The sequence below is a fragment of the Pangasianodon hypophthalmus genome, chromosome 4 (assembly GCF_027358585.1).
Source record: "Pangasianodon hypophthalmus isolate fPanHyp1 chromosome 4, fPanHyp1.pri, whole genome shotgun sequence".
NCBI classification, from domain to species: domain Eukaryota; kingdom Metazoa; phylum Chordata; class Actinopteri; order Siluriformes; family Pangasiidae; genus Pangasianodon; species Pangasianodon hypophthalmus.
The window spans coordinates 2,630,842-2,643,425 of NC_069713.1; the positions used below are offsets into that span (position 1 = coordinate 2,630,842).

The following is a 12,584-nucleotide window of genomic DNA, read 5'->3' on the forward strand; positions in this document are numbered from 1 at the left end:
CAACAAAGGGCACACATTACAAATGATTCCTCTGTGTGTCAGCTGTTGATATTGGACTGTCTGATCATTTAACTATTTCTTCAACTTGGAACTGACTCGCTCAAACATTTCCTCTTCTCACACTGTACATTTTCAGAAGTCAACTGAAATCAAATGATCAGTCTGAGTTCATTAATTCTGTTGTTTCCTCACTGAGCTGTTTTTCCTTTTCTGATCCTCTTGAAAAATTTCGCCGTTAAATGATGTTCTGGTTTCTAATTCGGATTCTTATGCTCCTCTTAAATCTTGAAATATTTCCTCTTCACGCTCTGCTCCCTGGTGTAACTGCAGTCTGCACTCTCTGAAGGCTGAGATGGAGCGTAAGTGGTGTCTTTCTGGCTTGAATATTTTTATCTGAATATAGAGCAGCAACTGAACCTGCCAGTTTATTTTTCTCAAATTGTTCGTGATAATCAAAGCAATCCTACACACCTCTTTCGGACCATAAATAGATTACCTAAGGTTGACTGTACCACCACGTCGATAATATTCATAAACTCGTTTTTACTCCTCCAGCTGCCTCTTCTGTTTCTTCTTTCAGTTTGTCTGGTTTCTCTGGTGCCCCTCTCTCCAATTTCTCTCAGCTTGACTCTGTTTTACTTGGTAAAGAGGTGTCAGGTGTGATAGCTTAGATAGCTTCAGTACTACTAGCACACTCGACCCTCTTCCTACTAGCTTATTTTAAATCTTGTTTTGGTTCCTGGTGTCCGGCTGTTCTTAGCGTAATAAATGATTCCCTGTGTACTGGTGTCATGCTGCTGATACACCAGTCCCAAAAAATCTTCCTTTCTTTGCAAAAATCCTGGAGTGTGTCGTTGCTTCTCAATTACGTAAACACCTTACTGTTAACAATCGCTTTAAGCCTCTTCAGTCTGGTTTTCCAAAGTTTCATAGTACAGAAACCGCTTGATCTCAGTGCTGCTTTCGATATTGTTGATCTTAATCTTTTACTTTCAGACTTGAAACTGTCTTTATTATCATCGAGACTGCCTTAAGCGGTTTCTTATCTCACGGCTTGGAAGCAGTTTGTCTCCATGGATAGTGTTAGGTCTAAGATTAGTCCTGTCTGCTCTGGTGTCCCCCAGTGTTCAATTTTGGCCTCTTTACTTTTTAGCATTTATTTTTTTCTGCTTGACTATATCTCTTAAAATCTCTTGGGTTAAATGATCATTTTATATGAGGATAACACACAAATCTATATCCACTCAAAAAAGGGTTGAAATGTGGCAGTTCCCTCCTTATTAACTTGGATCTCTGAGATTACATCATGGACGTCTCCATGTCTCCATAATTGTCTCTGTCTGAACAGTAATAAGACTGAAGTCTTGCTTCTCGGCTCTTCTCTACAGCTCTCTATAGCAGGTCCTTTAACTCTTTCAGTTGATGGTTCAGTTCTGGAGTTTCAAACAAAATTGAAAAATCTAGGAGTTATATTTGATGCAGGCTTGACTTTCTATCCACATCTGCAGAATACAGTCAAAGCATCTTTTTTTCATCTCAGAATTATGGCAAGACTTCGTCCTCTGTTATCTTTCTCTGTGGCTGAAAAACTGATTAATACTTTTGTTTTCTCCTGCATTGATTACTGTAATGCACTTCTTGCTGGGGTAAATAAATCCACACTAAACCAGTTACAATACATTCAACACTCAGCAGCTGGAATCCTGACTAGGGAAAGGACACGTGATCATATTACTCTTCTACTGGAATCCTTACATTGGCTTCCTGTCAGGTTTCGAGTCGATTTTAAAGGTCTCATGCTTACGTATGAAGCTCTGCATGGACTGGCTCCTCTGTATTTGTCTGAGCTCTTAACACTATACACCCCAAAACACAACCTTCGCTCTTCTCAGTCTGGTCTTTTAACTGTCCCTCAGACTCGTTTACGCTCCATGGGTTATAAGGCTTTCTCCACTTATGCTCCTAAACTATGGACTTCACTTCCAGCTGATATCAGACACACAGACGTTAGGTATTGTTAAATCTAATCTTAGCCTTTACCTGACTGTTGAATTAATTCTTTGAGTGTAGATATGTGCGTTTATTTTTAATTTGTATTTATACGTGATTGTGGTTTTTTTATGTAAAGGACCTGGAGAAGGCACTATATATATAGTAAAGTTTATTATTATTATTATTATTATTATTATTATTATTATTATTATAACAGCATAAGTGTTTTATTCCTCTTACACCACAGCAATCTGCCAATGATGGCTTTTTTTTATCAGTAAATATCATGTCATACTTTTTATCTGTTATATTTCATGTCATAGAACATCCACGAGACATGTTAGTTCCTGTTCTCACTTACGTTATAGCAGCTGTAAACAGTCGTTCCCTCACCAGCCTCTCTTTTTTGTCTCTCTCGATGTTAATAAGACAAAAAAAAAAACACAGTTTGTCATGTTTCAAAAAAAACCCACAAAGTCTAAAAAACACTGTTACAAAGTGCTGACACTGGAGACTCCTTCCATTAATGTTAAATAAACATCTCATTACAGATCAATGATTTTACACTTTCATTTTTTTTTGTGGATCGTACGAGTCCCTGTGAATGAGATGAGCTGTTACCATAGAAACGATAACGTATTAGATCAAGAGCATTCATATAAACCTGCACTACTGTCAGAGCTGCTGTTCTAGAAAACTAATCAACACCTTCTGACCAATCAGCATGCAGAACTCAGCAGCTCTGTGGTTTAAGTTACAGTAGAATAGCACAGGTATTACAGTAATAGGTAGGATACACACACACACACACACACACACACACACAAACACACACTGTAGCCTAATTATTACATGTTAGAAGAAAGTGTTTTTTTTAGAAACTTTTATTTACACACAATAAGAGAGAAATCTCCAGACAGTTCCAGAAACACAAGCAAACACAAGGCACAAATATATAAATATATAAATAAATAAATAATAACACCAGTAAGATAAGATGAGATAAGATGAGATGAGATGAGATAAGATGAGATAAGATGAGATGAGATGAGATGAGATAAGATGAGATAAGATAAGATAAGATGAGATAAGATGAGATAAGATGAGATGAGATGAGATAAGATGAGATAAGACATTCCTCTTTTATCTGCCTTTAACGCATGTAAGTATACATCGAGCCGAGGGTTGTATCGTTGCCATGGTAACGCGACGCCCTTGCGCTGTAATGCGTGTGATCTCGCGAGAGTTCGGCGCTCCTCCTCTGCCGCTGTGCACTGCGCTTCACGGACGCGGAGATAACCGAAGCGCTCGCGCAGCCGGCTCGCGCTCTGCCGCAACGCACCGGGTGACTGACACACGCGCTCCAGACCCCCAAGCCAAAGCTTATAAATAGATTTGATAAGAAATATATAAAAAAAAAGAGAGAGAGAAGCCCCATCATGATGTCACTGGATCTTAACCTGCACGTGCTAACGAAGGAGCTGTCGGTGTATCTGGAGAACCAGGTTCGGGTCGGTGGCTTCCTCGGCTCCGGGGTCGGGCTGGCGCTCGCGCTCGGCTTTGGCGCCGCCTACGCCTGCTACTACTGGACGTCTGTAGCCAAGGTAACACCCGGGGGAGCCTTCAGGGTGACACTGATGCGGTCATTTCATTGCATCTCATTGCATTGCATTGCATGCAGCAAAGGCGGAAAGCGCTAGACTGCACGCGCGGGGCTTGTTTCATAGGAGACATACCGGCGCCGCTCGCGCCACTCTCCGTTAGTAATGCAGAAGATTCTGCAGGCCTGCACACACACACACACACACACACACACACACACGAGGCTTATTATTATTATTATTATTATTATTATTATTATTATTATTATTATAAGGGCTTCACCGCACTAGAAGGTGATCGATATGATCATATGAAGTCCTCATGCATCATTAATGTCACTCAGAGCTCGCTATTCTATCGTCACTATCATCCTCACTATATGCATCACTATATACCCCAATATATGCATCACTAATATATATATGTATATAATCACTATATGCACCACTGTATACATCACTGTATACATCACTATATCCATCACTATGTACACCTATATATATATGTATATGTACACTGCCCGGCCAAAAAAAAGGTCACTGTTTAGATTTTAATAGGCAAATACATAAGAGTCTATGAATGGATCATTATTAGAGTGATTATAATGTTTCTAGCATGTTATATGTTTGGCAACAGTTCTTTTAATCTTAAAAGATGAAGTGTATAGATTTTTTCATTCTTTATTATCCATGTAGAAAGACGTATCATGGCCATATTCCAGGACGACACTGCCAAGATTCATCAGGGTTAAAATTGTGAAAGAATGGTTCAGAGAGCATAAAGAATCATTTTCACACATGAATTGGCACCTCTGAGTCCTGACCTTAACCTCAGGGGAAGTCTTTGGGATGTGCTGGAGGAGACTTTACAGAGTGCTCACCTCTTTCATTGTCAGTACCTTGACCAAAAAGTGATGCACCTCTTGATGGAAATAACATCACAACATTTATTTCCATCAAGTGGTGCATCAGTTTTTGGTCAAGATCTTGTACTGACAATGAAAGAGGTGAACACTCTGTAAAGTCTCCTCCAGCACATCCCAAAGACTGTAAAATCTAAACAGCGACATTTTTTTTGGCCGGGCAGTGTATATATCACTATATCCACCACTATATACACCACTGTATATATCACTATATTCACCACTATATACAGCACTGTATATATCACTATATTCACCACTATATACACCACTGTATATATCACTATATCCACCACTATATACACCACTGTATATATCACTATATCCACCGCTATATACACCACTGTATAGATCACTATATACACCACTATATACACCACTGTATATATCACTATATCCACCACTATATACACCACTGTATATATCACTATATCCACCACTATATACACCACTGTATAGATCACTATATACACCACTATATACACCACTGTATATATCACTATATCCACCACTATATACACCACTGTATATATCACTATATCCACCACTATATACACCACTGTATAGATCACTATATACACCACTATATACACCACTGTATATATCACTATATCCACCACTATATACACCACTGTATATATCACTATATCCACCACTATATACACCACTGTATATATATCACTATATTCACCACTATATACACCACTGTATATATCACTATATCCACCACTATATACACCACTGTATATATATCACTATATCCACCACTATATACACCACTGTATATATCACTATATCCACCACTATATACACCACTGTATATATCACTATATCCACCACTATATACACCACTGTATATATCACTATATCCACCACTATATACACCACTGTATATATCACTATATATATCACTATATCCACCACTATATCCACCACTGTATACATCACTGTATATATCACTATATCCACCACTGTGTACATCACTGTATATAATCACTATATCCACCACTGTATACATCACTGTATATATCACTATATCCACCACTATATCCACCACTGTATATATCACTATATCCACCACTATATACACCACTGTATATATCACTATATCCACCACTATATACACCACTGTATATATCACTATATCCACCACTATATCCACCACTGTATACATCACTGTATATATCACTATATCCACCACTATATCCACCACTGTATACACCACTGTATACATCACTGTATATATCACTATATCCACCACTATATCCACCACTATATACACCACTGTATACATCACTGTATATATCACTATATCCACCACTATATCCACCACTATATACACCACTGTATACATCACTGTATATATCACTATATCCACCACTATATCCACCAATATATACCCCACTGTATACAACACTGTATACAACACTGTATACAACACTGTATATATCACTGTATACATAACTATATACATCACTGTATACATCATTGTATATATCACTATATCCACCACTATATACACCACTGTATATATCACTATATATATAACTATATAAATCACTGTATACATCACTATATACACCACTGTATACACCACTGTATACATCACTATATACACCACTGTATACACCACTGTATGCACCACTATATACACCACTGTATACACCACTGTATATATCACTATATCCACCACTATATACACCACTGTATACATCACTATATACACCACTGTATACACCACTGTATGCACCACTATATACACCACTGTATACACCACTGTATATATCACTATATCCACCACTATATACACCACTGTATACATCACTATATACACCACTGTATACATCACTATATACACCACTGTATACACCACTGTATACATCACTATATACACCACTATATACACCACTATATACATCACTGTATACATCACTATATACACCACTGTATACACCACTGTATACATCACTATATACACCACTGTATACATCACTATATACACCACTGTATACACCACTGTATACATCACTATATACACCACTGTATACATCACTGTATACACCACTGTATACATCACTATATACACCACTGTATACATCACTATATACACCACTGTATACATCACTGTATACATCACTATATACACCACTATATACATCACTATATACATCACTATATACACCACTGTATACATAACTATATACACCACTGTATGCATCACTGTATACATCACTATATACACCACTATATACATCACTATATACATCACTATATACACCACTGTATACACCACTATATACACCACTGTATGCATCACTATATACACCACTGTATACACCACTGTATACATCACTATATACACCACTATGTACAGCACTGTATACATCACTATATACACCACTATATACACCACTGTATACATCACTGTATATATCACTATATCCACCACTATATACATCACTATATACACCACTGTATACACACTATATACATCATTATATACACCACTGTATACATCACTATATACACCACTGTATACATCACTGTATATATCACTATATACATAACTATATACATCACTGTATACATCACTATATACACCACTGTATAAACCACTGTATACATCACTATATACATCACTGTATATATCACTATATACACCACTGTATAGATCACTATATATATATATCACTATATACACCACTGTATAGATCACTGTATACATCACTATATACACCACTATATACACCACTGTGTACATCACTGTATATATCACTATATGCACCACTATATACACCACTGTATACATCACTATATACACCACTATATACATCACTATATACACCACTGTATATATCACTATATGCACCACTATATACACCACTGTATACATCACTATATACACCACTATATACATCACTATATACACCACTGTATACATCACTGTATGCACCACTATATGCACCACTGTATACACCACTGTATACATCACTATATGAGCCACTGTATACACCACTGTATACATCACTGTATATATCACTATATACACCAGTGTATAGATCACTATATACATCACTATATACACCACTGTATAGATCACTATATATATCACTATATACACCACTGTATAGATCACTATATATATCACTATATGCACCAATATATACACCACTGTATGCACCACTATATACACCACTGTATACACCACTGTATACATCACTGTATATATCACTATATACATCACTATATACACCACTGTATGCACCACTATATACACCACTGTATACATCACTGTATACATCACTGTATGCACCACTATATACACCACTTATTACATCACTGTATGCACCACTATATACACCACTGTATACATCACTGTATACATCACTGTATACATCACTATATGCACCACTATATACACCACTGTATACATCACTATATGCACCACTATATACACCACTGTATACACCACTGTATACATCACTATATACACAACTATATACATCACTATATACATCACTATATACACCACTGTATACATCACTGTATACATCACTGTATACATCACTGTATATATCACTATATACACAACTATATACATCACTATATACATCACTATATACACCACTGTATGCACCACTATATACACCACTGTATACATCACTGTATACATCACTATATACACCACTGTATACATCACTATATGCACCACTATATACATCACTATATACATCACTATATACACCACTGTATACATCACTGTATGCACCACTATATGCACCACTGTATACATCACTATATACACAACTATATACACCAATGTATACATCACTGTATACACCACTGTATACATCACTATATACATCACTGTATATATCACTCTATACATCACTGTATATATCACTATATGCACCAATATATACACCACTATATACATCACTGTATATATATATATATATATATATATATATATATATATATATATATATATGCATCACTATAGACATCACTATATACACCACTGTAAACATCACTGTATACATACATACATATATATATATATATATATATAATCACTATATGCATCACTATATACACCACTGTATACATCACTCTATATATATATATATATATATATATATATATATATATATATATATATATATATATATACATCACTATATACACCACTATATACATCACTATGTATATATATATATATATATATATATATACATCACTATATACATCACTTTCTAATAAATCAGATCGCTTAGTAACAAGCAGCTGATTGACTGCCTGTCCCATGTGCCACTGTATCATTTACATATTTAGTAATTTAGTTAATTTATTATTATTATTATTATTATTATTATTATTATTATTATTATTATTTTATTTTTTTTTTAGTTTATTTCACTTATACACTGAACAAAAATGATTGGTTTTGTGAATGTTCAGTTTATCATTGTGACAGACTGTTCACTTTTGTTTAATATTTAACACGCATGCACAGTGTTTAACTAACACACACAGTGTTGACTGAATATTGAACACCACTGTATACACCACTATAAAGCCTACTCTTACAGTGTTTAATCAACAACCACAGCAGCCACAGAGCTGAGTTAATAGCTACAGTGTTCAGTAACCACCAGTAGTGTTTAATTAAATGGTACACTGCTTAATTAACCAGTTACAGTATTAAAATAACACCAACACTGTTGCATTAACTCCTCCAGGGTTAATTAGACACTGTAACTCAAACAGTGCTACAATAACTCTTACCCAACATGATTAATGCTAGACAATATTTAGATACATTTGGGATGATGTTGGAACAATATAATAAACCCAATATACCATTTTTTTAGTATATCATGACATCAGCTTTTTTATTTTCAAAGAGAATGACATTAAACACAACATAACAGTGTGCAAGAGTTCAATAATTGTGAGGGTATCCACTAAAATATAGTTTAAAGTGGACATATTAAGAGGAATCACTCAGAGCCATCAGTAGTTTATCACTCCAGTGAAGGAAACCAGCTAAAAATGGCTTTTAACAGATTGAGCTGAGCTTAGCCTTGTTTTGTAGACTTATTGTAACGCACATTTAATGGAGGCAGGATACACGTGCATAAACTCAGCATGTGTTTTATGTAGTGCAATCCAAGAAACATCATCAAAGACTACAGCAGGGGTCACCATGAAGGCAACATTAAAACAGGATAATCCATTATACAAAAACAAGACCAGGAAACACAGCATCAGAGAACAAGTCTCAGACTGAACACACAAAAGGCACGATAAGACTTCACAAGGAGGAACACAAAAAACAGAGCAGACACAACAAAACAAGTCAAGGACACAGAACAGGTGAACACATTAAGATAATAAACCAGTGACAGGACAAGGGCAGGTACAGGACTGGAACAGAAACAAACACACATGACATGAACTCAAAACAAAACGACATGAAAGCGGCGCTCATCATGCTGAGAACCGCACCACACGCTGAGAAAGTGAATTCATGACATTTCCAGCTGTATCCAGAGAGCACAGTATCTCTCATCACTAAATCCGGCCACAAACACTGGCTAAAAGTTTTCACTTGTTTTTCCCGGATTGACAGAAGTGCATACAGACTGAAGTGTAAATAGCTGTTCAGATGGCAGAAGATTCTGAAGCTTGTGGCCAGATAAGTGTACAAAGCTTTTAATCAGACACTCAATGGGCAGAGCATCTGGATTTCTGGCTCTGTACAAAGCACAGTTCCTAGTCCAACCATTGCTACCAATACTGTCTCGATCTGTTCAGCAGAAGTTGGGCGAGTGTGAGGACAGGCACAGTGTACAGCTATATTAGCGTAAGTAAATTCAGTTAGGTGAAGTCCGCCAATTAGCATCAATAATCAACAAGCACAGTGACGTAATCATGACACTGAATGATCACTAGCATTGCGTTCTACCAGAAGGAAGCTGCATAATAGGCGGAGTTTGTGCTCCTGAGAGAAACTGTCCAATTTGGAGGACACCATAAAGACAGTCGTCTTTTAAACCAGCGGTTCCCCCTGCAGAGCCACAGGGAGGCGCCAGTGAGGCCACATTAATACCTCTGAAGCTGTATCTCTGTTTAGTTTAAATTTTGTATATTTATTCACTCTGCTTCTGCCAAATCTAAAAAAAGTGGTATGTGCTTAAAATTGTATTAAATATTTTTATAATTGGATGATGTGCCAACCAATCATAATTCACAACCATGCTGCTCGGGCTTAATGAGGTTTCTGTAATGTCATCAGAACTGCACCAGCATCACATCACGTTTACTGGTCAGTGATGGGGTGGTTGTGTGGGGTCACAGTGACTCTTAAAGCCTCAGCACACTTCACGCGTAGATGACTTTCTGCTGACACAAACAGTATGAGCAAACGCTCCACGTGTTGCACGCAGACGCACGTGTTATATGACCAACCCAGTGATTGGTCATTACATTCCTATCATTCCAAGTATCTCACAGGTTTCATTACGATGCTAAACTCGCTATCTTCAACCCTCAAGTTATTTAATGGTCTCACGTGCCACCTGCGTCATATTTCTCTTTCCCTTTTCTCTTCGTAAATATGGAACAAAATAAGCGGTTCTTCTTCTTGTTCCTGGTCGATTATTTGCTTACGTACTTCTAACACCTCCTGTGCCTCTGTAGTTTATAATGTTGGCACTTTGCAGCGGGCAATCTGTAGTCATGGAAACAGTGGTGAAATTTGAACAGCGCCACCTGCAGGGCTGGAGCACTCGCGTGTGAAGGCTAATCCGAAATCGCTCAGAGTATGCAAGCTTGTAAACTCACGAAGGTGTTTTTGTCTTCACACAATCGTCGCAGATGTTGTCAACATATTGAGTACACAGAAGCCTTTACTATTCACAAACATGGGCTTAGATGAAAAATGTTTCAGATCCTCTGTCTTACTGTTCATTAGTTCTGTACGTGGAAGAACTCCTGATGAATGAGAAATAGTATATCTGGTGAGAAAATGGAATCCTCTGCTTTTGTTAGCTAGAAAACTTGCTAATATTTATGTTCGATTTGTACTCGTAGGAGTTTAGGAAAGCATCTTTATTGTTTTATCCTTTGAGCTGCAGAGTGATATTTCTCTCTCTCTTGCAGAAACCAAAGCTTGTATCTGGAGGGAAGAAGTTTTATGAGTTTCTGAAGGAGAATTGCCCCGTGGTGACGGAGACGTATTACCCCCCTTTCTGGTGCTGGGAGAGTCGGGTACAAACTCTCCTCCGGCCGTTTGTCACTGCCAAGCCCTGGGTCTCCTACAGGAAGTAAAGTTTTTCATTCATCTATTAAAGTAGCAAAACTGTTAATTATTCATGAGCCATGGGCCATGGTCTTTATGTCAGGAATAAACTCTTACCCATTCTGTCTTAGTGGCAGCTGTTATGGGCAGCGGTGTATGTTTTCCCAGTGGTGCCATCCGTGGTCAGGAGTCGTCACTGGGTGGAAGAAGTATTGTTTCTCTCTCTCTCTCGTGTCAGTTAGTACAGAGTGGATATAAAAGTCTACACACCCCTCTTAAAATAGCAGGATTTTGTGATGTAAAAAAAGGAAACCAAGATGTCAGATCTTTTTTCAACTTCATTGTGATAAAGCAACCAACAAAATTCAAGTGAAAGCAAATAGAAAAGTTGGAGGGAGAAAAAAGAAAAAAACTCACAATAACTTGGTTGTAAGTATAAATATATACACCCCTAACTAATACTTTGTTAAAGCACCTTTCCCTGGTAATACAGCACTCAGTGTTTTTGGGTAAGAGTCTACACACTTAGATGTTGCTTTGTGCCAAAATAGATTGGTATTTGGAGCTATCCATGATTCCCTCTATCTTGAATAGAGCCCCAGTCGCAGATGTACAGAACCAGCTGAATAGCATGATGCTGCCACCACCATGCTTCAGAAGTTCTACCTTGCTCTTCTCAGACCAGAACACATGGTTTTGCCACATGGTTTAAGGTGATTTATGACTTGGACTTGTGGTGACTCCTGGTGATGTCACTATGGT

The 12,584-nt window shown here is 37.2% G+C and overlaps 1 protein-coding gene across 1 annotated transcript in view; it reads left to right on the top strand.

Moving 5' to 3' along the window:
* The first annotated feature begins 3,266 nt into the window (after window positions 1-3,266).
* The window catches only part of abhd3 (abhydrolase domain containing 3, phospholipase), a 31,051-nt gene continuing 21,733 nt past the window's right edge, over window positions 3,267-12,584 (top strand). The window contains exons 1-2 of the mRNA XM_026910113.3: window positions 3,267-3,596; window positions 11,684-11,847. Of these exons, the coding sequence (XP_026765914.3) occupies window positions 3,432-3,596; window positions 11,684-11,847 (329 nt within the window). The 5' untranslated portion in view covers window positions 3,267-3,431. The remainder of the gene's footprint in view (window positions 3,597-11,683; window positions 11,848-12,584) is intronic.